This window comes from Rhinolophus ferrumequinum, chromosome 9 (genome assembly GCF_004115265.2).
Source record: "Rhinolophus ferrumequinum isolate MPI-CBG mRhiFer1 chromosome 9, mRhiFer1_v1.p, whole genome shotgun sequence".
Classification (NCBI taxonomy): Eukaryota; Metazoa; Chordata; class Mammalia; order Chiroptera; family Rhinolophidae; genus Rhinolophus; species Rhinolophus ferrumequinum.
The window spans coordinates 29,845,061-29,872,049 of NC_046292.1; the positions used below are offsets into that span (position 1 = coordinate 29,845,061).

At 43.2% G+C, this 26,989-nt stretch overlaps 1 protein-coding gene across 2 annotated transcripts; it reads left to right on the forward strand.

Moving 5' to 3' along the window:
* On the forward strand, window positions 1-26,493 carry RIMKLA (ribosomal modification protein rimK like family member A). Of its 2 annotated transcripts, XM_033115878.1 has the most exons (6): window positions 190-271; window positions 12,159-12,219; window positions 14,681-14,911; window positions 18,126-18,212; window positions 22,874-23,077; window positions 25,531-26,493. In XM_033115878.1, the coding sequence occupies exons 3-6, from the start codon at window positions 14,752-14,754 to the stop codon at window positions 26,019-26,021; spliced, it is 942 nt and encodes a 313-aa protein (XP_032971769.1). In that variant the 5' UTR covers window positions 190-271; window positions 12,159-12,219; window positions 14,681-14,751; the 3' UTR covers window positions 26,022-26,493. The 2 variants fall into 2 exon arrangements, with proteins under 2 accessions (XP_032971768.1, XP_032971769.1); XM_033115877.1 differs by lacking the exon at window positions 12,159-12,219 and having other exon boundaries at window positions 1-271.
* The last annotated feature ends 496 nt before the right edge of the window (window positions 26,494-26,989 follow it).

Here is a 26,989-nt window from a genome sequence, read left to right on the forward strand (position 1 = left end):
GCACCGGCGGGAGCGGAGCCGCGGCGCGCGCTCGCCCGCCTGCCAGAGCGAGTGATCCGGGGAGCCCAGGGGGTCCGCGCCGCGCCGGGCGCCGCCGTCCTGGCCGCCATGTGCTCCCAGCTCTGGTTCCTGACGGACCGGCGCATCCGTGAGGACTACCCGCAGGTGCAGATCCTGCGCGCCCTCCGGCAGCGCTGCTCCGAGCAGGACGTGCGCTTCCGGGCGGTGCTCATGGACCAGATCGCCGTCACCATCGTCGGCGGCCACCTCGGTAAGCGTGACGAGCCCCGGGAGGGCGGGGAGGCGCGCCTGGGTCCCGGAGAGCCGGTGGGTGGGCGCGCGCCCCCGGGCCTCCCCCAGGCAAGTTCGGGCCCCCGAAACCAGCCTCTCCCCCCACCCCCACGAGACCTCTGAGTTGAAGAAAGCCCCTAACCTTGAGAGCTTCCTTTGACCACCACCCTCTGCCTTGAGGCCAAGACTTGAGAATGAGAGTTAATTTACTTAGGGGACTTTGTTTTAGGAGGAACTCGAATTTACCTGAAACCGCCTGGAGGTCCAAGGAACATCAAGCTGCTAACATCAGATTTGCAAATTCTGCTTGCATCGGTAGCCTGTCAGTTTAGATTTATAGAAACCCACGTTAAATTTACAAAATCGCCATTACATTGAGTGTTTTTAAAAGTTTCCCAGGAGTGTGTAAGCGTCAGTAATGCACTACCTAGAATATTATTCCCAAACTAGGACCTACATATGGGGAGAAATCTGACAAAGATTGGACTCACTTCTTTCATGTAAAGTGGAAGAATAGACCTTTGATGGGTTTTCTTTATACTCATCGTCCGTCCTAAAAGTGTTGAATTCTGATTCGAGAAAAGCCAAGATTTCAGGTACAGACCATTCTGGCCTGATTTCTCCACTGCTGTGTCCAAGAGACTTTTGGGTGAGGCATGGTTATCATTTGTGACCCTGACCTCAAAAGGTTAATCATGTATTTAGGTATTTTTAATTATTCTTAATACAAGCACTTCCTGAGTTAGGAATCTGTGGTTTAGGAACTTCCCCCTGGCTTGCAGCCACCACTGGAGGTCCCCAGCCACTCCAGCAGCCTCCAGGACTCAAAGGGGTCGGGTCCAATTCATGGTGCTTCTTGGGATACCATTCATATTATTTCAACCAGACCTTCTGAAATAAGCTCATAATTTGTTAATTCTTTTAATTTGTTAATTCTGAACAGGCTTCTTACAAATGAGATTTTGAATATGATCTGTTTCTAAGTAGAATATATCTGTTCTAGATGTTTCATCCAAAAAATCTATCTAAACCCTTCATAAGTAATACAAGATTGTATAGCCTGGTGGAGAAATACACTACAAACATTAAGTGTCTTACATTTAGTCTAAAACAGTGTCAGTCAACCATAAAGGGTAGCATCTCTCTTTCCTTGACTTGCTAAAACTCAGTTAATGTAGAGCTAAATTCTTGAACAGGGAATCTGCAGACCGGGACTCTTATTTACAGCTTTGCTGCTAACAAGTATCTTGGCTTTGACTTAGCCAAGTCACTTTATGTCTTTGAATCTCAGGTTTCTTGTTTATAAAACCAAGGGCTACAGTTCCTCCGGCTCTAAAATTCTGTGTGTCAGTAACATACTTGCATGGGGTAATCTGTTCTATTTTACTAGATGTAGACCTAGTACATACGAGTACATCTTCCCAGCCGGTTTGTTTGCTCTTCATTTTATTTATTTATTTATTTTACAGCTTGTAAAGGAAGATACAGTAACCAAAATTTCACTTCATGTTCCTGTTATAGACGCATCACACTTGCTATGAAAGAGAAGGGCAATGCTCTCTGTTTTGTATCTAAAACCCCATTTTAAAGAATCAGCCCCAGAAAAAGAGAAAATTAAATACCAGTGCTGCAGGAAACATTTAAACCCTTGTGTTTAATGTCTTAAAATTTTACTGAATTCATGTGTGAATGTATCTCAATCAATTCACAAACCAGGAGTTACTTCTTTCAAAACTTCAAGAAAATGTACGTAGTTATTCGCCTGGTCAATAGAGAAATTGAAAACAGGTATTTTTTGATGCATTTAAAAATTTTTTTTGTTAATTCACAGATAGCTACACACGTATTACAACACATAAATCTAACAGATCATTGTTTCTGCCATCTAAAGCAGTCAAAAGATTTATTTGTTGTGGGGTGGATTAATTAAAACACAAAGACCCTGAGAAGAGTGAGCTCGTTTGCTTTGTACCGTCCTGGGACAGAGACTGGAATAGTGCCTTGCACATAGTAGGCACTCAGATATTTTTGCATGAATAAAGGTTGTGGGCTCTATTTCCCAGTTTCCTCTGTAATCAAACTATAGAAAACCCTTGGCAATTTGCAAACCCAAAACATGCCTCTGAAAAAAAGTCTAGGATTTACTAGCTTTGAAATACAGAAATAGATAAAGTGATATTGGTGCTATTTCCCAGTTGAGAATTATAGAATGTTAGAGCTGGGAAGGACTCTGAGATCATCCATTCTGACCCCTTCGTTTTACAAATGAAGACCCTAATGCTCAAAGAGATGAAGTGATTTGCTCAGTGCCATCCAGCTAGTTATCAGCAAACCCAGTTAAAAATCTGATCTCCTAATTCCCTGCCCAGTGATGTGGAATAAGTACCGTATGCTTTGGGACATCTGCAACCTATAGGACCTTTCTTGGTAGATGTGGAATTCACTTGAATTGAATTAAATTGAGGCTAGACAGGGATGTTGCAAAGTAATTTTATGTTTAGAAAGTAAAGGTACCACCTTTACCGCCTTTATGCTTTCATTCCTGTCTGTTTGTTCTTGAGATTAGCGAAGAAGTACGTGAAGGAGTCAGTTCAGGGCATGTATGGGCAGTGCCTCAGAAGGCAGCTCAGATTCTTTCCTGAGCTTCTCTCTGCGGTGATTACTCGCTGGGAGCCCAAATCCAGAGATAAAAATGGAAATAGGATTCAGACAAGAGATTTAAAGACTTGGCAGTTATTTTAAGAATAAATACAAGTAAACTGAAAATGCGACCTTTATGGTTATTATTTTTAACCTAGTGATCTACCCTCCCCAGCATAGATTTGGGAGACTACTGGGAAAAGTGGAATGACCTTCAGTGACTGAAGCAATCCTGAAGAAAACACTTCCCTTCACCTTTCTGCTGGATGTACATTATGAGAATCATGTCCATCACCATTTCCTTCTCAGAAAACAAGTTCTTCATTCAACAAATATTTACTAATTATTGTCAACACTGGGAATAAGATGGTGGTGAATGTGGCACCAAAATGCACCTAATAATAGTCAAAGCAAAATATATGTACTGTTTATTATGCACCAGGCACATAAGATCTCGGTTCTTTTTTGCATATTAACTCTTATAAACATCAGTAACGGTGTCTGGGCTAGCAGTGAGGACCAATAGTAATTCTGGTCTCAGCAGAACCAGAATTTCTGTTTCTTCTCTTCCACTCCACCCCATGCATCCGTCTACATTGACTTTATCCTTCCCCTTGCACTGAAATGCCCTCTGCCTGAGATGCCCATGTGCTCCAGCTCCCTCCCATGTGGTAAACTTTTATTCATCCTTCACATCCAGCTCAAGTCACTCATCCTTATAAAGTCTTTCTTGAACTTCCTACCTGGCCCCCAAGCAGTCTCTTTCTTCCTTCTGCCAAATAACATTACACTTAACCTTTTAAAATAGCATTCATCATATTTTATTGTAATTTATCTATTTACAAAGTTTATCTTCCCTTTCCCCCTAACTGACTGGGGAGTCCTCAGATGTATGCTCCATAATGGTACACAGTAGGCCTTCAGTTAATGTTTGTTGGATGACTGAGTCAAGTGCCTTAAAGGTTAATTTGAAGTAAACAAAATTTTGACTGTAGTTAGCTTCCGTGTTTGGAAGATCGTGATTAGGTGTGCAAATTGTTTTGTGATGAGCCATTATAGGAGGACAGTCATTAGTGTAAATTAAGTTCTTTGACCACCCACAGGTCTTTACGATTAACTGTTCCAAAAGACAAACATAGTCACAAACTCAGGGAAAGATACCAAGACAGAAAAGAAAAAAAAAATGAGTCTGACTGGGAAATAAGTGTGTGTTATAGTTTGTCTCTTAGGAGCTGAATGATTCAGCATTCCTTTACTTTCAGAGCAAATATTTGGTGGCCGTATGGCAATTTCTAGGTCAGGTTCTTTAAATTAAGGTGTTCTGGGATACTTTTACTGGGTTCTTTGTAGTAACTAGGTGAATAAGAATCAGGGGGGATTCTAACTAAATTTATACGAGGAAATGGCCTTATTGCAGCTCTCCAAAAGACAGCAGAGGCCTCGTGGAGAAAGGATGGACTCCCATTATTGTGCAAGAAGACACTAGCAGTAAAGGATACCGTGCTCACCTTTGTGCATGGAAGTTGATCTTTAACCTCAGTCCTTGCTAAAGGCCTGTGCTTGACACCCTGTAATCTGAATAAGCCACCACACAGCACTAGTGGAAAGGTGAGAGAGTGGGTGGAAACACCTACAATATAATATTTCCAAACTGACTTGGGCGCTGAATGGATACACTGTACCCCCTGGGACCACATTTGTATCTGTGGGCTGACCTCAAGGACTGAGGATCGATTGGATGTGTATTTTATTTTTATGTTTCTAACAATAGTTTTTAGAGACACTTCATGAACTGTCTTGGGAAGAGTTCTAGAACCAGCAGATGGGATCCTTACTGGATCTCAAAGCCCTTAGAGATTTCTGAACCACCTATTGTTGCTTCCGTAACACTTGCACCAAATTTGTTAGGATCTCCTGGTGGAAGGGATATAGCCATCATCAGAGAGCTCCATGTCATCCCCATCCATCCGTACTTGTCTCTCCCGTTACTCCCGTTACTAGCAGGGAGTCCGCTGACATCCAGGTACGTCAGCGCTAGCCTCACCTCGCTCCAGCTCTTCTTTGGCCACCTTACTTCCCGGAGAGACTTCACCTTAATTGGGGTTTATATTGTTTTAACACAAGCCTATAACACATCTGAGATTCTCCATCAATTTCTATGTGATCCTTCACTCTTAAAAAGTAACTCAAGACTCCACTAGGAGAAAGCGATAAATTTCAGTTACTTTGCATTGATGAATTAACGGGTAATGGTTCTTCATTCTTGTATCTTTATTATTATAAACCCTTTAATATCTTTCAGGTGTCTTAATTTCACAGCAATCCTATTCATTTATTTATTTCATTGAACAAATATTAATGGAGCACTTCCTCTTGCCATGCATGGTGCTAGGGCCTGGCGATAGAACGGAGACTAAAAATAGACACAGTCTCCACCATCGTTACTAAGATTTCATTCGTTCATTTATCCAACAAATATCTGTTGACTGCCTACTATGTGTGAGGTACTATTGTAGGTACCAAAACAAAACAGGCAGAAATCCCTGCCTCTTAAGGAGATTGCATGCTCAGGAGGGGAGCTGGAATACAAATAAGGAAAGGAACATATCTAGTATGTTGGTGAAAAGGGCTTAGGAGGAAAAAAGCAGGGAAGGGGGATAGCACATTTTTGGAGGTGGAGGAGGGGCTTGCAATTTTCGATAGGATAGCTGGGGTGGTCCTCACTCAGAAGATGATGTTCAAGTAAAGACCTGAAGGAGGTGAGGAAGCAAGCCATTTAGATACCTGGGAGTCAGTAGGTTAGGCAGGAGGGAATAGCAAGGAGACCAATGTGGCTGGAGCAGAGTGAGCCAAGGGGCGAGCATGAGGCGAGAAGGTCAGAGGGGAGCATGCAGAGGGAACAGATATGTAGGCCTTGTGGGTCATGGAAGGACTGTGGTTTTTACTCTGGATGAGCTGGGAATCCACTGAGGGTTTTGAGCAGAGGCATGACATGACCTGCCTTATGTGCACAGGGTCAGTCTGGAGACTGATGGCAGCTACGGTAGAAGCAGGGAGACCACTTAGGAAGTTTTTGCTACAATTCAGGTGAGGGGTGATGGTTGGACTAGAATAATTTCAGGAGAGGAGGTGAAAATGACTACATTTCAGATGTAAATTGAAGACAGAGTTGTCAGGATTTGCCTACTGGATCATATGTTGGGTGTGCAGGAAAGACTAGTCAAGTTGGACTCCAAAGTGTTTGGCCTGAGCAGCTGAAAGAATAAAGTTTGCCATTTCCTCATGTGGAAAGGATATGAGAGGAATAGATTTGGGCAGGTGGTGAGGCGCAGGACTCAGTCTGTGATGCCCATTGAACACCCAAGTGGAAATACCGCGTGGGCAGTCAATCCTATCGATTGGGATTCAGCGGGAAGCCCTGGCCTGAAGATATCAAAAGTAAGAGCCTCTCCTTACACCCATCAAGAGAGTGACTATGGGTAGAAAAGAGAAGAGGCCCAAGGACGGAGCCTGGGGCACTTCAATGTTTAGTGGTGGGGAGAGGAGGAGGAACCAGCCAAGAATCCTGAGCGAAGGAAATGAAGAAATCCAGGAGAGTATGTTATCCCAGAAGCCAAGTGGAGAAGGTATTTCAAGGAGATGTGGTCAGGCTGTTGCTGGTACATCAAGTAAGATGAGGACTGAGAATTGACCATTGCGTTTAGCAATGTGGGTCTTGCGTTAGTGACCCTGATAAAAGCAGTTTCAGTGAAGTGATGGAAACAGCGAATATATACACTGTCTTAGGACTTTTGTTCCAAAGAGAAGGCGAAAAATGGGTTGATAGCTTTCTATGGACTAAAATGTGTCGCCTCCCAAATTCATACTATATTGAAGCGCTAACCACCAATATGATGATACTTGGAGATGGGGCCTTTGGTGGGAAATTAGGTTTAAATGAGACCGTGAGGGTGGGGTTATGTGGGATTAGTGCCCCTAGAAGAAGTGACCAGAGAGCTTGCTCTCTCTCTCTCTGCCATGTGAGGGTAGATGTTATGGTGTGAGCTTATGGAGAAGTTCTTTTCTATTGCTTCGGTTTTTCTCATTGAAATAGGAAGAGTGAGAATGCAAAGGAGAGAAGACGTAGTGAAAGTTTGAGGCAAGAAGAGAAACTGTTGAAATAGTGATCTAAGGTTGTGGGCGAGTGAATGGACTAGGGAAACATAATGCTTGCCAGGCAGCAATAAGGATGCCCTTGAACTCAGTCAGCAGCTTTGTGTGGTTTTTCTCCAGACGGGTTCCATTGCACAGGGGGGGATACAAAGTAGGCAGAGTTAGATCAGTCTAACCAGGGTGGTGGTTTAGCCAAGCAAGAAATGGGTGCAAGGATTTGAGGGTTTATCTCTGGAATTTAAATAGGGTAAGAGGGGAATGAGAGCATGAAGGAGATGAGGGACAGTAAAAAGATGGGGGATCCATGTATGGAGCTCCTGGTGGGGTCAAAGTATGGCTGGTGTTGGGGTGCTAAAGGGAGTAAGCTGGAAAGATAGGAGACACTGGTTGGAGATTGGAATTATGGTGAGTGCATACAGTCTAGAATCTTACCGGAAGTGGTGACTGAGGTGGGTGGTGGACAAGATCCTTGGAGGAAAGGAGGTCAAGAAACTGAGGCTTGGGCATTGGCAGAATGCTCCATACGGATACTGAAATCACCAGTATCTGTGACAGCGTGGGAAAGTCAGTGAGTCAGGAGCTAAAGCTTCGAGGACAGAAGGGAGTGACCGAGCCCTTAAATGACTTGCACAAGTACGGTGATGTGTAGTCTTCATGAGAGTCAGTCTGGGTGTTTTCAGGTGAGAGGAGAATGGTCTGGAAGCCATAATGAGGAGCAAGGAGCACAGAAGGGAGTGACCGAGCCCTTAAATGACTTGCACAAGTACGGTGATGTGTAGTCTTCATGAGAGTCAGGCTGGGTGTTTTCAGGTGAGAGAAGGAGAATGGTCTGGAAGCCATAATGAGGAGCAAGGAGCACATCTCTCCTACCTCTCGGCCTGGTAATCCCAAGTGCAAGGGGAGGGAAAACAGCCACGACTTGGGAGGGCTGTTGAGGAAGCAGTGTCACTGGGGAGCGCCGAGGTTCAGTGGGACTCCAAAAAAGAAGGTGAAGGGAACACTCACTGAAAAGGTTGAGAGTAGGGGATTCGCTAGTTGCCCATCGAGCCCCTGAGGGACCCCGAGGGCACAGTGGAGAAGGGAAGGAGTGGAAGGCGAGAGTAGATAAAGAAAAGTCAGAGCCAGGTGGGGCTTAGAATCCAGGGGAACGACATGGCCTTGGAAACTGGAGTCTTGAGTGACTGGTCTGAGATGAATGAAGGGCTTGATGAGATTTCAATTCGTGGCTGGAGGAAAGATCACATAGGTGAGGTGGGGGGGTGGGGTCAGGTAGGAGCAGGAGGAAGCTTTCCCAGTTCTGGGACCCTTCCATTTTACAGAAGAGGAAACAGATCCTGAGGGATTTCTGTGTCTTGCTAAGCTGTTAAATGACCACAAGGAATTACATCAAGTCTCTGACTTAGAGGCTACTACTTTATACACTGTCTTTCATCTCATGTTGTCTCAACTTCTCGAAATGCCTTTGCAAATAGGTTAGCCCTGAGATAGTCCTGAACTCAGTGCTTGCACGATGACATGCCGTTCCTATTGATTTCTTTCTGAGAGGTAGACATTATGCATTTATTAGTTTTACACATTTCTTCTGAGCCCTGAGGCACCATGAGTCAACATCTTCTTTCTGAAACTCTCCTTGATTCTCCCTCAGAAGTAATCACCTAACTGCTCCCTCCTCCTTTGCTGTCACTGTACACCGATCTATATGCCTGCTAGAGCACTTCTCACATTTGGCTGTCATAGGTCACCTCCTCTCCCCACCCTCTGCCCAAACCAGATTGATTACTTTTCTTCATACCTTGATGCTCTGCGCAGAGCATCAATGGCTTTAATCACAGGTGTGTGTTGTCTCTTAAATTCCAGGCATATTGTTTGTTTGACTCACACGCTTCCACCCACCATTCCCAGCCATTAAGATGGTGCCTGTTCCTTAGCGGTCAGTGGCTTACACATGTCCCTTTTGCCCTTACCATGTGATGGCACTGGGGCCCCACTTCTAACCACCAGCACCCAAATCTCTGTCTGAGGGCTTTCCCCTGTCACAGGCGCCCGCTTAGCCTGCACATGCATGACAAGGCAGGAGGGCCAGGGATTGAGCAGCTCTCAACCAAGGACTGAGTTGGTATAGGAAGTTCTAACTCCCCTGCTCCCTCGTCCTGCCCCTCGGGTGGGATAACTGGTGTGTACACTGAACCGTTGTTTATTGTTCTGTGGCGGGAATAAGCCCCAGGTGCCTAAGCCCCAGGTGCGGAGGAGCTCGCTCACTGCTAACACACACTTTATTGCCTCATTCCCATCTCTACTCCTCAGCCAGTGTTTCCTGACATTACCACCCTAATAGTGAACCTCTTGCACTTGAGTCCTTATCTCTGGGAATACTTCTGGGGAAATCCAAACTAGGTGCCCAAAGTAGGTGCTAAGTAAATATTGGCCGAATGAATGCATGAAACAATAAACGTGTGTTGAGTGAATGAATGAACAAATGAATGAATGAATGTGTCTATATCTTTCTCCATAAGGAGACTGTAAGCTCCTGGTAGACAGAGACCACCTACGTAGTTCAACTTGGTATTCCTGCTCAATAGTGTGTCTGACGCATCCTGACAGTTCAGTAAAGGTTGCATTGAATTAGATGACATCAAAATAGCACTTGGTGGAAAGAGAAAGTGGCCACATAATGACTGCAGGTTTTAATGAGGTAGAAGTGAGATTTCTTTGGGCATTGTAACAAAGAACTTTAAAAGGGCAGGAGGAGTGGCGATGGCATCTGCTTGTTAATAAAAAGACCTTCCTTCTGAGAAAATGCTGAGGGTAGGGTAGAAAGAAACCGGGGAAGACCTGGAGAGTGAGATGAGCCAGATCATATTTCGGATGACACATCTTCCTCATAACACAACAAGGTAATGTGAAGTCCTTAATGGATTATCCACTTACTTTATTTATAGTATTGATTCCGTTGTGACAACTTTCAGAGCTTTGCTCCCAGCCACTGTTGTTACCTGATCCTGCTAACATATAATGGTTCTAAAAGCCGCTGTAACTGAGGTCCTTGCTTCTTCTCATGCTCGTGTCCCACTATATTTCTGCTGCTTGCTTTGTACATCAAGGATTTTTCTAGCATACGAGAAGTCAGTTTAGTTTTGAAACTCTTTTGTGAAGCTAAGGGTGTATGTGTGTGTGCACGTACATGGGTGTGGGGACAGAGCCCCAAAAAGCAGTTTCCAGGCTCTCGGCCTCACATAGAAAGGTGCTGGCTCAGGTAGTAAATGGCCATCGACTGTGATCAAATGGCCATCAGCTGTGGCTAGTTGGCCGTCAGCTGTAACCAATGAGCCATCGGGCACTAATATAACTGCCGTGGCTAGGCTAGCAGAAAAGGGGGAGCTAGCAAGCAGATGGGGGCTGAGTCTGCAAGCGGCACAGTGAGGGTTGAGAATTGTGTGGCTCCTGTTTCCTGTGTCTCCAACCCAGCCGCCAGCGAGAGTATAGTGGTATGACTCCCCTACCTATGGCTCCGTGGATGTTCCTTTTTGGCCTCACCGTGTCCTGCATTCTTATGTGGGGAGCGGGAGCAGAGACCCTGCCGGCCACCCCGCATGACAATTGGTGTGCCGTGTGCACAGGTTGGGAGGGTGGTGACCCATTATGTATTCGATCTGTGTAAATGCAAAGACTGTTCCAGTCAGATCTAGTACAGGGATTCATATTGCAAGACACCTTTCGTTTAAATGAGATAATACGGTAAAAGTGAAAGTTCTTAGCGAAGTGCCTGAAACACAACTGATGCTCAATAAAAATGCTAGCCAAAGTCAGACCTGAAGGACTGTATCTTTTATTATTTATCTTCTTCTTCCCTCTGTTGAAGTGAATGATTGAGAATGGCTTTTAATTTTTAGAGCTCTGTTTTTCCAATAACAATTTACTTCTAAATCTATTTCTCTGTATATAGATTATATTATAAAGTGCATTTCTTTGCTGTTGTACATACAAATACAAAAGTCTAATTTTATAGAATTAATTTAACCTGATATATAGGTTAGAAAATAAAAACAGGCTCAATTCTTTGGGAAAAGTTACTCATTTTTCTATGTTGTTTTTAATACATGAAAATATTTTCTATATAAATAATAGAGAGTTTAAAAGGAAATCAGAACATAATTACCCATGAAAGTAGATTATTCTTTGTAGAAGTAATATGGAGAAAATATTGTTGTGGTTTCAAAAAGTTGATTTAGACTAGGTTGGGTCTTGGTCACTGTACTAACTCCTTTAGGGTCTGATTTTTTTCCACTATCTTATTGACCTGTTTGTTAACAGAGTGATCATATTAATTTAAAAAAACAAAGTGGTTTGAGGCTAAACAGTAAATTTCAAGCTCAATCTAGGAATCTGGGAGACGCCAAATATCCCAGAAGCAACTCACCTCCCTTCCCCTTGCTGTGCCCTGTAGGTCAAGGTGATAGCTACTCAGAGCACGAGGGCACTGAAGCTAATGAAATCCCTTGTGATTTGAGGGCATGAGCCTCTCATTGCTGAGGGGTTGTCTTCCATTCAGACAGAGCCCTACCCTCCCTGATGTCTTGCATCAGCTCTTCATTCCCTTGGCTTGCAGTGGAAACGTTATGATCCCAGGAAAGGCAACACATGAAGGTCCATCCTGTAGTAAGTTTATCAGAGATTACTTAAGTGTTTGAAGGTCTCAGAATTCACTGACAGGTTTGCCAACGGCTCGCCTTAAATCCATGTTGTTCTTGGCCACGTCTGTGTGGCACTGCTGTCTCCACTGAAGCCACAGTGAGTGGCAGCCTCTTGCCCACTCTAGAAATGGTGGTTTAGACTAGGTTTAGACAGCAGAGGACAAGAATGAACAGGCGGCAAGTGAAGTTACCCAGAGCAAGAATGCCAGAGCTGTGTCAGTGGGCAGAGAAGTTAACTGGTTGTGTGTGCACCGTATCCCTAAACGTGTCGTGTGCCTCTGCACAGAGCTGGACAGCCAGCACAGTCAGAGAGCAGACCTGTCTAAACGCTTGTAGAGCCTTTTCAGCCACACTTTAACCCATTCCATTCTTCATTTATTAAAGGCTTCAGTTGGAATGAGCCAGGCCCAAAGATTTTCCTTTGGAGAAGAGAGATGAAGTCCTGGTAAGACTTCCTAGGTCTATGTGAATCTGCTTGTTGAGGCTGAGCTGTCTCTGTCCACTTGTGGTTGGTATTTCCAAAAATAATTGAATTCTTTTCTTCGCATTTTGAAGTGTAACTGTTTGTCTGTGGTCTCATGTTGGGATTTAAAAGCCAGATGTTTCTGCTGCTTCTCGTTTCTCTAGGTCCCTTTTCTGTTGCAAAGCTGTTTTTCTCATCAGGTGGTACAAATCTCCATCAATTGCCCCTACCTTGCTTAGTAGAATGTCTGTGCAATGATAATGCCAGCGCCTTACATATGTATATAGCACTTTATAGTTTCAAAGCATTTTTGCATATATTATCTCATTATGTAATGCTGTCCTGGGCTGTTGCTTTTTCCCTAAGTGTTCTGTATTTCCTCACCATTTGCACCAGTTTGAATACTTTTCTTTTTTTAAATTTTTTATTGGGAAATATTGGGGAACAGTGTGTTTTTCCAAGACCCATCAGCTCCAAGTCAAGTCGTTTTCAATATAGTTGTGGAGGGCGCAGCTCACTGGCCCATGTGGGAATCGAACTGGCTACCTTGGTGTTATGAGCACTGTGCTCTAACCAACTGAGCCAACCGGCCACCCCAATACTTTTCTTTCTTCTGTCAATTTTGAGGATACTGCACAGGGCTTGCTTTTTATCCCCTTTGGTATTATTTTCCACAAGGGCTACAAGTGGCAAAGGAAAAGACATGTATAAATGATGCTGTTTTCTGATGGCAAAGTGAAGGTAACTTAAATGCTGTTTATAAGTGATCCTGAGAATTATGTTCCATTTCCTTGCATTCACACTATTGGCAGAAGTACTAAAAACAATTTATCTTAATGATTACACCTATTCCCTTTTTTAAAATTGGTGAAACAGCTCCTAGCCTGGGGGGAAACTATGCAAGTTAGGTCCATGCAGTAGTTTTGTGGGGGGGGGGGGGTTGTTTGTTTGCTTGCTTTTGTTTTGTTTTGCTTTGCTTAAAGTTTTTGTATTAATATTATTCATGTCACAATGGAGACATAGTAATTTCATTAACACCTTTTGTTTTCTTGGAATTACATGGTTGTACAGTATATCACTTATGAAATAAAGGTGCTTTAGGTTAAAGCCTATGAGATGGTTCTGAAACTGTTTCAAAGGTATTCTTTAGGGCATTTTGGAAACTCTTTTAAGGTTCACTAAGGCAGATCAAGTTATTCTCATTGCCCTGCATATCCCATTTTATGTCTCCATCCTTCCATCCCCAGCTGTTGGGTACACCATAGATGCCTAAGTAACTACTTACAGTAATACAAAACACAGGATTTCGGGGTTGAAAGAGACCAAGCAGGCTGCTGTGAGCTTATCTGACCCTTGCATCCCTTCTGTGCCATCCTCAGGTGACCACTGAGCTTCGGCCCATTCCATCCTAAGGTAGTGCAAAATTGTCCCTTTTGCTGAGCCCCAAACTGTCTCCTGTAGCTTCTGTACAAATCAACAAACATCAAGGGCCTGTCATGCGCAAGGCACTGTTCTAGAGGCTGAGAATACAGGAGTGAGCAGACAGAACCATGCTTACGGATTGCTCTGTCTCTTGGGGTCACGGAAGATAAGCCAAATAGACCTTCTGCATGGATACCTACAGATACTTGGAGACTGCACTCCCGTTCCTCTGGGGTCTCACCTTAAGCTAATACCCAGTTCATCCAGTATAATACAGATACAAGTCCTTTCGCTATATGGAGCAATTGTCTTTGGATGCAATCTGGTTTTCTTTAAGATTGAATTGATTTTTAGTAGATTGGTATTTTTTTAAGTTTTTTTTGTCCAAAGGTAATGTACATTTGGAGGCCGTTTGGAAAATATAGATAAGTATAAAATAGGAAATCACCAATAATCCCATTATCCACTGTTAAAATGTTGGTATATTTCCTTTTAGCCTTTTCTAACTTGTATTTATAATTTTGTATCCTTTTTTTCACTTAACATTGACATTTTTGCATTCATTGTATCCATAAAAATTATTTAAATGGTTATATAATGTTTCAGATAGACTTTTAAAGGTTAAGTCATGAAAGAGGAGTGAGGATTCCTAAGTGAGCTATAGAGCTCCTTTTTCATTAAGTCTTCGGCCTCGTAAGCCACTACACTTTGAGAAATACTAGTACTATATGGAAGGAAGGTGCTGGACTGTATTAACTCCTATGGATTCTTTTAACGTGGATTATTCTTGATATGCTGCCTTTATTTTTCTGTTTTTTTGTGTGTTTCCTCATAGTCATGCTCTGCCCGCTTGTTTGGAGTTTAGGGTTGACTGTAGGTTTCTCATTACAACAGGATATCCAAGTGCCATCCAGGCTGTTTTCCTGCTAGGTTCAGTCGTGAGGAGTCTGTTGGGACCAGTTCTTCTGGTGGGATTAGACGACGGCCAAGCACCAAGCTCACTTTTGTCCTTCAATTACAGGCCTGCAGCTGAACCAGAAGGCACTCACCACTTTCCCGGATGTGGTACTTGTTCGGGTGTCCACACCCTCAATGCAATCGGACAGTGACATCACAGTCCTGCGACACCTGGAGAAGTTGGGCTGTCGCTTAGTCAACCGCCCACAGAGCATTTTAAACTGCATCAACAAATTCTGGACATTCCAAGAGCTGGCTGGACACGGGGTCCCCATGCCAGACACCTTCTCCTATGGTGAGTGTCCTTGAAATAGGGTTGAAGCTTATCTTTCCAGATCAGCTGCATCTCTGTTGTGCTTTCTCTCCCCACAAGCCCTCAAGTATCTAGTTGGTTTCTAATATGGAGCTGTTCATCTTAGGGGATTCAGCATCTTGAGTCTTAATCATGGTCATTCCCTCTGTTTGAAATGCCTTTGCCTCTTTCTCTCTGTAATTAATTCATTAAACATGTATCTGGTACATACATGTGCCAACCACCATTTTAGGCATTGGGCTAAAGCAGTAAGTAAGAGTCCTGCCCTCAGGGCATTCCTACCTCATCAGAGACAGAAGAGAGCAAGTAAACAGGCAAGTTCGGTGCAGTGTAGTAAGTGCCATAAGAGCTAGCGCACGGTGGTACCGGAATACATAGGAGAGCTCCTAATGGGTTTAGAAGAGACTGAGGAAGGCCTCCCAAAAGAAATAAGGTCTAAACTAAGCTAAAGCTATCCAGCTAAAGCAAGGGGGGCAGGGGAGGAGTCCAAGCAGAGAGCAGAATATAGAAAGACCTAGAGGCAAGAGAGAACATGACCAACTGATGGTATTTTGAGTAGCTTGTAGAATGTAGGGGAAGTAGAGTTGATATATAAGGCTAGAAAGATAAGAAGTAGCCATATGCAGTATACGAAGGAGACTAACAGGAAGTTATCGGAGGGGTTTAAGTGAGGAGGTGGCTGGATCAGAGTTCAGAATATCACTTTGGCTACACTGTGGAGAAAGAATGAGAGGCAAAGACGTGACAAGATACGTAGTAGCAGTCTTTTTAAACAATTCAAAAGAGCAATCGTTGTCTAAACTAAAGTGGCCATAGTAAGAATAAAGATAAATGAACAGATTTAGGGATTATGAAGGAGGTAGAAATAATAGGACTTGATAATTGATTGGATAGGAGAACTATGGAGAGGAATCAAGAATGACTCTGGTTTTTTGGTCTGGGCAACCAGATTTGAAGGCAAATACTCACTGAGACGAGAAACATGAGAGAGGAGAAGCAGATTGGTGGATGGGGTGAGGGATTGTTGGGGAGAGATGGTTTCAGCTCGGGACACAATGTGTTTGAAGTGTCTGTAGTATATGCAAGTAAAAATATTCAGTAGGCAGCCGATCATGGATCTGCAGCTCCTGAGAGAGGTAGAGACTAGGGAAGGGGATCTGGAAAGCTGCATTTAGTGAAGTCACAAAACGGTTGAGATGACTCAGGGAGAGTATGTAGAATAAAGAGAGGGCTGGACTAGATCCCTAAGATGGTTAAAATGGTAAATTTTATGTTATGTATATTTTATTACTTTAATACATCAAATTTAATAAAAGAGAGTTCAACAGGGCCTTCCCTCAATGAATGAGGGAAGAGGAACCTATACAAGAGACTAGGTAGGAGCAACTGGAGAGGTGAAAAGAGATGACAGAAGCCAGTGGAAAGAGCCTTCCAGAAAGGCCGGTGTAATTAAACGTGTCGATCGATTCTGAAGGGACAAGTAACAAGCACTGAGACGTGTGTGTTACATTTAGCAACAGGGAGTTTAAGGCACACAGCTTCACTTAGTGATGGGGAGAGAAGCCAGATTGTCAAGGGTGAGGAAATGAGTGGGAAGTGAGGAAATGCCAGCCCTTTCAAGTAGCTTGATTTGGGGGATACAGAGTTGTAGTTAAGAGATGAAGCAGGGTCAAGGAACAGGTTTAGACGAAGCAGGTTTAGGATTGGGAGAAAACTGAACATGTTTCAAATGGCGATGGAATTAGGAACTGGGAGATGGATGATACAACAGAGAGGGAGGGGACACTTACTGGTACAAGATCCCTGAGGAGGTGAGAGGGAAAGGGGTGCAGAGCACAGGTGCAGGGATGGCCTGAGATAAGAAGGACCCCTCTTCACTGTATTGGAAGGGAAGGGAAAGAGGATGGCTAGAGAGGAAATAATTTATCAGTAGATGTCAGGAAGTTGGGAGGTCCCATCTTATAGCGCTTCCTCTTTATGAAGATGTCCCTGTTTACGCTGCTGCCTCTTCATTTCTTTTTTTTAATTATTAGCACTTTTGTGAACAAAATGGGTATTAGTATTCCAGAGTGTTTTGCTGTGCAAAAATTGACGAACAGCCATACCACCTGTGTTAGGCAGAATACTCGTCCCTCAAAGATGCAACTGTATAGGAAATCAATGAACTTTGTGAGACAGTTTAGAAAGATTTTAATACACATTATTATTCATGTTTTTTAAATTAAGATTTAAAGGAGTATAGTGGAGCCAGTTCAAGCTTTCCAGTCATGCCTTAACTTTAGGTGAGACAGATCCCCGGGCTTGGTTTCTTTGGGTATTGGTTTTCTATTTCTATATAACAAACCACTAAAAAACTTAGTGGCTTAAAGTAACAACTACTTATTGTCTCACAGTTTCTGAAGGTCAGGAGTCCAGCCACAGCATAGCTGGGTTCTTTGCTCACTCTCACCAGGCTGAAATCAAGGGGCAGCTGGGCTGTGATCTCACCTCAGGTCCGGGGTCTTCCAAGCTCACTGGTTGCTAGCAGTTAGTTTCTTGCAGTTGTGGGACTGAGGTCCCCACTTTGTTGCTGGCTATCAGCTGAGGGTCGTTCTCAGCTCCTAGAGGCTGCCCGCTGTTCCTGCAGCATGGTCTTCTCCACAGCATGGCAATTGGCTCTTTCAAGGAGAGCAGGAGAGTCTCTCTGACACCTCACCTTCTTCTGAAGGGCTCGCCTGATTAGGTCAGGCCCACCATGATTCATCCCCTCTTGATTCACCCACAGGAGACCTAATCACAGGAATGATACCCCTCATATTCACTGGTCCCTCCCACACTCAGGAGAGGGGACAATACGGGGTGTGTACCCCAGCAGGGAGGAGTCTTGGGGGCAGTCTCAGAATCCTGCCTGCCCGCGGCCATTTTAAAGGGAAAAGTACTTGCCCTTTGGGATTGTGCTGAGGAGTATATGAACTAGAGCATAGGAAGCCTTCGCCACATAGAACTACTCAATCCAGGTTGGTCTCCTTTTCTCTCTGCTCCCACCTTTTGTGTTACAGGTGCACAATGCATGTCGGTCAGATTGAATGGGTTCGAATGGCTTTAATCAGAGACATGAGGCCTTGTGAGAATTCCCACAGAGGGCACCGTGTGGGGCCGACCACTCCCTGACCATCAGCCTTACTTACCTTCACTGACTGTCACCTTTTCTCGGCAGGTGGGCATGAAGACTTTTCCAAAATGATTGATGAAGCGGAGCCCCTGGGCTACCCGGTCGTGGTGAAGAGCACACGAGGACACCAGGGTCAGTGTCCCTCCTGCTGGGTTTCCCTTAGGGCTGCAGCTCTGCCGTGACAAGACCCGCATCAGGCACGGCAGAAGCACCGCTTGGAGAAACGGAGATCCCCCTCGAGGAGCTTGCTGTGTGGTCCTTACCTCTGTCCCCTCCTCTCTGTCCCCACTGTCCTTGCATTCTCTTCCCTTCCCTGGACTATGGCGGTAGACCCCTGACTGGTTTCTCTAACTCCACTGCCAGTACGTCCTCTATTCCTTTTTAGGAGTAATTGCTCTGCAACAGATCTGTTTGCGTTGCTCCCTTGTTGAAAAACCCCAAGAGCCTGTGTTGCTTATTAGACAAAAGCTATATTCCTCCTCATGGCGCTGAAGGCCCTGGACAAACAGCTTCCACCTTCCTTTGCACCTTCTCTGGCCACATGACCCTCCCTAATCCATCCTGGACTACTTCTCTTTCACCAACAAGGCCAAACCTCTGCTGGGAATGCCGTCTTCCTCTGCCCTCTAGGGAACTTCTGCTCGTCCTTCAAGGCCAGCTCCAGATGGCTTTTCCCTCTACCTCCCTGGCTCCCTCCCTCTCTTCCAGACAAAATTAATTGCTCTTCCCTCTGCGTTTCCATAGTATTCTGTCCACGTCTCTAGCACAGTACTACACTTTATGACACTTACAGGTTATGTCCCTTTTCCCCTTCTTGGCTGCTCGGGGGTGGGAACCTGGTCCTGCACATCTCTGTCTCTGTAAGACCTATTGTGTGTTCGGTACATAGTAGGGACTCAGTAAATGCTGCAGAGGACAGATGCAGCAGAAAGCAGTCCCTCCTGCAGTATGTGAGTGGGTACCTCATGATGATACCCAGGAGGCGTTCTTAAATGCTCACAGCATCTGGAGTGAGAAGAGGTACCCTAAACAGATACATAATGAGCAATTCCTATGATGCAGGGACTGTGCAGTAGAAATGGACGAGACACAATCACCGCTCTCAAGGAGCTCCAGTATGAAGAGGGTAGAGACGGTGGCATTGCAGGGTGATGACTGCTGTGGCAGGTGTGTCCAGGTGCCTGCTTGAGCCGAACAGAGGGAGGGGCCAACTCTTCATTGGAAGAAAAGGAGACTTAAGTGGAAGTGTGGAATTTGAACTGGAAGAAAAGAGTTGAGCAAACAAACAGAAGCAGGTGTGAGCAAAAGCAACCTGTGAGCGCAGAGGGGTCCTGTTAAGGAGCAAGAGAAAGGCGTGTGGGTGGCCAGGTGGGGCTCAGTACTATTCAGATACGCTTCAGTGCTAAAAGTCAGTGTCTCTCAACAAAATTTTTTTTATGGAGGTAAAATAATACACAACATACAATTTAGCTAATATTTATTGAGTGCCTACAAACTTCCAGGTACTATTTTAGGCTCTGGGGATACGGAAAGGGACAAAACAAAAATTTAGGCCCTCAAGGAACTCACATTGTAGAAAGGTAAAACAGACAATAAACAGAAATTAAATAGAATCCATAGTATTTTTTGAACATTTTAAAAATTGAAATATAATTCATATAACAAAGACTTCACTATTTTAAAGTGTACAATTCAGTGGATTTTAGTATATTCACTATTGTGTACCACTGTCTAATTTCAGGACATTTCCATCACTCCCTCCCCACAAAATAACAAACCCATACCTATTGGGGCGAATCCCAGTTGTCCTTCCCCTGGTCCCTGACAACTACTCATCTACTTCCTGTCTCTATGGATTTGCCTATTTTGGACATTTCATATCAATGGAATCATACGATATGTGCCCTTTTGGGTCTGCCTTTGACTTAGCATAATGTTTTCAAGGGTCATCCATATTGTAGGATGTATTAATACTTTACCTCTTTATGACTCAATAATACTCCATTGTATGGATATACTACATTTTGTTTATCCATTCATCAGTTGATGGACATTTGGGTTGTGTCCACTTTGTGACTATTATGAATAATGCTGCTATGAACATTTGTGTACAGGTTTTTGTGTGAACATACATTTTTGTTTCTCTTGAGCATATACCTAAGAATGGATTGCCAGGTCATACGGTAATTCTATGTTTAACTTTAGAGAAACTGCCAAACTGTTTTCCACATCAGTTACACCATTTTACATTCCCACCAGCAATGTATGAGGGTTTCAATTTCTCCACATACTCTCAACTTTTACGTTACTCATTCATTATTTTGTATTTACATATTATTGATTTGTTTTACTGTATCCATGCTAGTGGGTGCAAGGTAGTATCTTGTGGTTTTGATTTATATTTCCCTAATGACTAATGATGTTCAACATCTTTTCGTGTGCTTATCGGCCATTTGTAGATCTTTGGAGAGATGTCTGTTCAGATCCTTTGCCCATTTTTAAAATGGATTGTCTTTTTATTGTTGAGTTTTTAAGAGTTCTTCATACATATTTTTGCTGTTACACCCTTATCAGACATATTACACCTTGTTAGACATTCTAGTTTTAACCCTTACATTTGGAGTTTTGACCCATTTTGAGTTAATTTTTTATGTAGTGTGATGTAAGAGTCCAACTTCATTCTTTTGGATGTGGCTATCCAGTTTTCCCACTAGTATTTGTTAAAGAAACAAATAAAAGAACAAATAATTATTTGTTCTTTCCCCATTGAATGCTCTTGGAATTCTTGTCAAAAATCAATTGACCATCCGAGTGAGGGTTTATTCTGGGCTCTCGAGTCTATTCCTTTGATGTATATGTCTATCCTTATGACAGGCCACACTGTCTTGATTACTGTAGTAAGTTTTGAAATTGGGAAGTGTGAGCCCTCCAACTTTGTCCTTCTTTGTCAAGATTGTATTGGCTGTTGGCAGGGGGCGGGGGGTGTCCCTTCCATTTCCACATGATCGGCTTGCCAATTTCTGCAAAAAAAAAAAGAAAGTGGGAATTTTGGTAGGGAGTACATTGAATCTGTAAATCAATTTGAGGAGTATTGCCATCTTAACAACATTAAATTTTCCAATCCCTGAACATAGGATGTCTTTAAAAATGTTTTGTAGTGACACATATAAAAGTATTGTACTTCTTTGGTTAAATTTATTCCTAATTTTTAATTCCTTTTGATCCTATTGTAAATAAAATTGTGTTTTTAATTTCATTTTCAGATTATTCATTGCTAGTGTGACACATAGTATCTTAGGGAAAATGGATAGAGAGTAAACAAAGTTGCAATTGTTGTTAGACTCCAATATGGAAATAAATTTAAAGGAGGCAGTGGACTGGTGTAGCCTGTGCCTGTGAAAAAGTGACTAATCTTGTGGACCTTTATTTTCCTTATCTGTAAAACAAAAATAACTGTCTTTATCCTACTGGCTTCACAGGGCTAGTGTTAAGTATACATGAAATAATAATAATTAAAAAAGTGTTTGGCACATAGTAGATTATTAATTAATCCTATCCCCTCATTTTTCCTCCCTGCCTTAAAACTGTAACTCTTTTATTAACTGCAGACTAAGTCCCACGTTAGAGCCTCTGTGTCAGGAACCAAGGAACCAAGTCTCTCTCTCTAACCACATCTCTGCTGAAAATCCTACCTAATGTCCACAGAAGCCCCAGCGCCTGTAATGGAGTCCCAGCCATGTGTTGCCAGATGCCAGATCTCCTGGTGCCAAATGTCCAATGATTGAGACATGTTTCGGAGACATGTTTCCAGTCTTACGTGCCACTGGGGGTGGATGCCCGTCACTTCTTTTTATTAAGATTTCAGAAAGGTCCCACTCCTTTTAAGATGGTGACACAAATCTTAGGAAAACCATCTCTTTGTCCCATGTTTGTAAACAAGAATGCTCACACTGGGTCTGCTCATGTCATTTGCACAGGAAACCTATCCGGAACCCCTGTCAGATCTCTTAGCTAATCTGCAACTGGAAAGCAGATGCCAGATAATTGCAAAATTCTAAGTGATTCAAGCAAGAAATAAGGAATTTGGAGTCAAAAGGAATGCTTTCCCAAGAGATCCATAGTATTACGGATCATTTCTTAGAATTAGAATTAATAGGTATAGCCAAATAATAAGTTCCTTATATTTAAAAGGAGGAAGGATGTCTGTCAATGGCTCCCTCTTTGAATTCCCATAGTATTTTGCATGGACATCTCGGTGCCAAATCATGCTGTGTGGTAGTTATCTTTTTTGGATCTCTCTCCATCTATTTTGGAATTCCTCTAAAGTATGTTCAATTAATTATGTTCTGTAAATATTGACAACTGCTTTGTGCATTGAGCCCATTGTAAGGTTTGGTGGATCACAAAAATGAGTTAGACGTGGACTCTACCTAATTGGCGTCCTCGGGGCCATAGGAGATGCTCACTAACCGTCTTGGAACTGAATTGATTAGATCCTTAGGGTTTTATTTTGACCCCTTCTCTGTATTTCTTGAATATATGATTTCGTTTTGAGAAAATAGTGGTGGTTACGGGAGAGGGTGAACATTATTAAGACTTGAGTAAAATCAAGAGAAAATAAGGTTCAATCACCATTTGATGAGAAGCAAGAGTCTAGTCAGAGAAATAGAAGGGACCAAAGGGAGGCAAGTTCGGAAAGCACTGGTGACTGGGACAGGGAGATGGAATGGCAAGGACAAGGGGTCACAGGCTTCTCTAACTATTTCTCTTGCTCTTTGTCTTTCTTTTTAAAGGAAAAGCTGTTTTTCTTGCAAGAGATAAACATCACCTCTCAGACATTTGCCATCTGATCCGCCATGATGTGCCCTACCTGTTCCAGAAGTATGTGAAGGAGTCACATGGAAAAGATATCCGGGTGGTGGTGGTCGGGGGCCAGGTGATAGGCTCTATGCTTCGCTGCTCCACCGACGGACGCATGCAGAGCAACTGCTCCCTCGGTAAGGTATAAAAGCTCAGAGTCCTTTTGTGGGTCGTGGGAGGCCACCAGGATTGTTTGATTAGGTTGGTGCAAAGTATTGCGGTTTTTGGCAATTATTTTTAACCTTTTAAACCGCAATTAATTTTGCACCGACCTAATATTAGGCTGTTTTGACCCATTCAGTAAACGTGTACCAATCCCTCCTATCTTGTCAGACCCTCTGCTAGGCACCAGGATCACAGATAAGAATTAGAAATAGTCTGTTACCTTTGGCAGCAAGCAGTCCAGGAGAAGGACAGGTGGGTGTAAGTGCTATGACATCGGTCAGGCCCGGCGATCAGGATGCTGAGGTTTGAACTTGATCCTGTCGGTGTTAGGACTTTGCAGTCGGATTTAAACAAGGGAGTGACATGAGGATTTGCGTTTGAGAAAGACTGGCATCAGTGTAGAGGATGGATTGAAAACGTAAGACGGGAGGCAGGGAGACAAGTTTGGAAGCTGCTCTAACAGCTCAGGCATAAAATAGTGAGGGTCTTAACTAAGGCAATGGCAGGAAACAGCATATTCTGCTTTTACATAATTGAGAATTGTGTTTTTCTTATATGTGTGATGTTATTGGAAAGGTGCAGTTTGTGTTTGGGTCAAATGCATAACCCCACCCAATGAACCTATGGATAAAGCTTGTTTTCTATTATGGTAAATGGAGATGTTCCAGGAAGGATACAAATTCTTGTCCCCATCACAGAAAGCTATTGTCAACCTCATTAAATGAATTTGTATGTTGGTAATATAAAAAAAAATACCTGTAGTTATTATTTCCTAAATCGCCAGCTGAGTGTACCAAGTCTAGTGACTAAGAAAGAGATTGAGACACTGATTTCGTCCTTCCTTCATTAGTTCTGGTCAAGCAGTTTCCTCAAGTGGATTCTGGTGGATGTTGCGAGTGTAGCGATTAATGAGAAAGTCTTTGCCCTCAGGTAGCTTATGGTCCAGTAAAGGAGAAGACACATGAACAGATCATTGTAAGATACTGTGATAAAGTGGTGTGATAGAGGCAGATTCTAGGTTCAGGTTGACACAGCACTAAGTACCTAACATCACGCGAATCATGTGCAGAGTCCCAGTATAGAACCTCATGTGTTATTGTTTTGTTCTTTTTTAGTCGCCTTGAATCCATTCTCTAACAAGGAACCACACGGTTTTGTAGTTTATCCACGTTACTTTTCTTACTCGGCTGTTTTTATAGTCTTTTCCTTATACAGTGTGATGGGGGAAAGGACAGTGTTATTAGTTATTGAGCCTGAGAATATAAGTCTTAAGTCTTTCCAGGGAGACTAAGGGAGACGATTAAATCTGAGGTCTTAGCCTTTTAACAAGGGCAGTCAGACTTTCTATCCTTGTCATAAGATTTTGTCTCACAAGCTTCCATCTCTCTCTTCTTAAAAAATAATGTTAATCTTTTTTTTCTAATTATAAAAGGAATACATTTTTTTTTTTTTTTTTTTTTTAAGGACGGCACAGCTCACAGTGGCCCCTGTGGGGATCAAACCAGCAACCTTGGTGTTATTACCATGTTTCCCTGAAAATAAGACCTAGCCAGACAATCAGCTCTAATGTGTCTTTTGGAGCAAAAATTAATATAAGACCCAGTCTTATTTCACTATAATATAGTATAATATAATATAATATCTGGTCCTGTTTTACTGTAATATAAGACCGAGTCTTATATTAATTTTTGCTCCAAAAGACGCATTAGAGCTGATTATCTGGCTAGGTCTTATTTTCGGGGAAACACAGTAGCACCACACTTTAACCAACTGAGCTAACCGGCCACCCCCAAGGAATACATTCTTAAGGTAGAAAATTTGGAAACTATAGCAATGTCAAATGAAAAGATATTTATCATTAATCCCACCATCTAGAGACAAGCAATGTTAATATGGTGGTTTCATTCTTTCTGATCTTTTTTTCTGATAATATCTTTTTGCATAGTTATGGTTATACTGTACAGGTTTTAGTCCTTCTACGTATTTTCCCATGGGATCACAAACTCTCTATGAGCATTATTAGTAATGGTTGTTAAACGTTGTTTTCCTCTATTGTGAGATATTAAGATTATAACTTTTATTTATTGAGTATCTACTATGTACCAGGCACAATGATTTTTCAGCATTTTAAATAACTCTACCATCAATATGTCTGCATAAAGCTTTTTTTCTATTACATACGATTATTTCCTTAGTGGTAGAATGACCGGATCAGAGGATATAAACATTTTTAAGACTCTAGATAAGAAATGACCATATTGTTTTCCCAAAGGGCGTCCTGATTTCCATCCAGACCTTTTGTGCGTAATGAAAAGGCCCTTCTCCCTGCCCTGCCTCAGCATTCCCTCTTATCCTCTTTGAAGGGTCATTTGACTTGTTAGTCAGGGTGTGATGTGACCGTTACATGACTGTGCTTTCCTCACAGGTGGTGTGGGCGTCATGTGCCCGCTGACAGAACAAGGCAAGCAGCTGGCTATTCAGGTGTCCAACATCCTGGGCATGGACTTCTGTGGCATTGACCTCCTCATCATGGACGATGGCTCCTTTGTGGTGTGTGAGGCAAATGCCAACGTCGGTTTCCTCGCCTTCGACCAGGCATGCAACTTAGACGTGGGTGGGATCATTGCAGACTACGCCATGTCCTTGCTGCCAAGTAGGCAGACTGGGAAGATGGCTGTCCTCCCGGGACTGTCTAGTCCCAGGGAGAAGAAAGAGCCAGATGGCTGTGCTTCAGCTCAGGGAGTTACAGAGAGCATCTACACCATCAACAGTGGGTCTACCTCTAGTGAGAGTGAGCCTGAACTGGGAGAAATACGGGATTCCTCAGCAAGCACAGCGGGGCCCCCAGCCCCCAAGCTGCCCGAACCCAGCTACAACATTAACAACAGGATTGCTTCTGAATTAAAACTGAAGTGAATTCCTGCTTTTTTGGCAGCATTTAAACCAAATCCTATTGCTTCCCTCGTAGTTTTGAGTGAATAAAATCTGGACTAATGAGATTTCATTTGCACAGAAACTAGAAATCCCATCTGGGCACTCAGCATTCTTTCTAACGATGATTTAAGCAAATGGCCTAGCTTTGTGGTTTTTACAAAGACTGATCTAAAAACATTCACCAAGAACAGCATCCCGACTGAGCGACTGGAGACCAATGTCTGCTGCAAGCATTTGGATATCATGGCTGATTTTAAGGAGCTGACTCTGTGCTGCTGCTTCTGGCTTCTAGCAGTAGAGCCCATAAACTCAGAAAGGCTCCTAGAAATACTGTTCTCAAAACCACCACCGGATGGAGGCGTGTGCAGAAGAGGTGGAATGTGACTGCAGTTCTGTGCTCTTCATTAAGTGTGTGTGTGTGTGTGTGTGTGTGTGTGTGTGTGTGTGTGTGTGTGAGAGAGAGAGAGAGAGAGAGAGAGAGAGATGCTGGGAGAATACACAGTTCAAACACTATTGGAGGATCAATCTCTGCTCCCCATCAATCACCATCTTGACCCTATTTCTCTGACACTCAGGATATGGTGTTCTAGGGAGCTTCCTCACTAGCATTTTCAATGAAGCACTTTGTAGAAAGTGAAATTAACGTTCTTTGACTTCAGTGGTTGGCAAATGTCCTGCTCAGTAACTGGGGCTTTCTACAAATTGCTTTGCCATTCCGAATTTACAGACCTGCTTCAAACTCACGTCAGCCCCAGCAGCCTCTTGCACCTTTGCTGCCTTTGGCCTCAGCTGGAAATGCACTTCACTGAGCTAGTGGCCACACACTATTTCTTACGCATGTACTAGAATCGAACACCATGGACTTTCTTTTCAATGGACTCTTCACTTGTCATCCAGAAGCCAGTAGGTTTTTATCATGGAAAGCTACTAGAAGATAATCACCTTCCCCC

Bases quoted from the DNA above. Each gene is read 5' to 3' on its own strand.
- RIMKLA (XM_033115877.1), top strand. From the start codon at position 109: ATGTGCTCCCAGCTCTGGTTCCTGACGGACCGGCGCATCCGTGAGGAC. The intron at 272-14,680 runs GTAAGCGTGACG...CTTCAATTACAG, and splicing joins CATCGTCGGCGGCCACCTCG to GCCTGCAGCTGAACCAGAAG. The intron at 14,912-18,125 runs GTGAGTGTCCTT...TTTTCTCGGCAG, and splicing joins GCCAGACACCTTCTCCTATG to GTGGGCATGAAGACTTTTCC.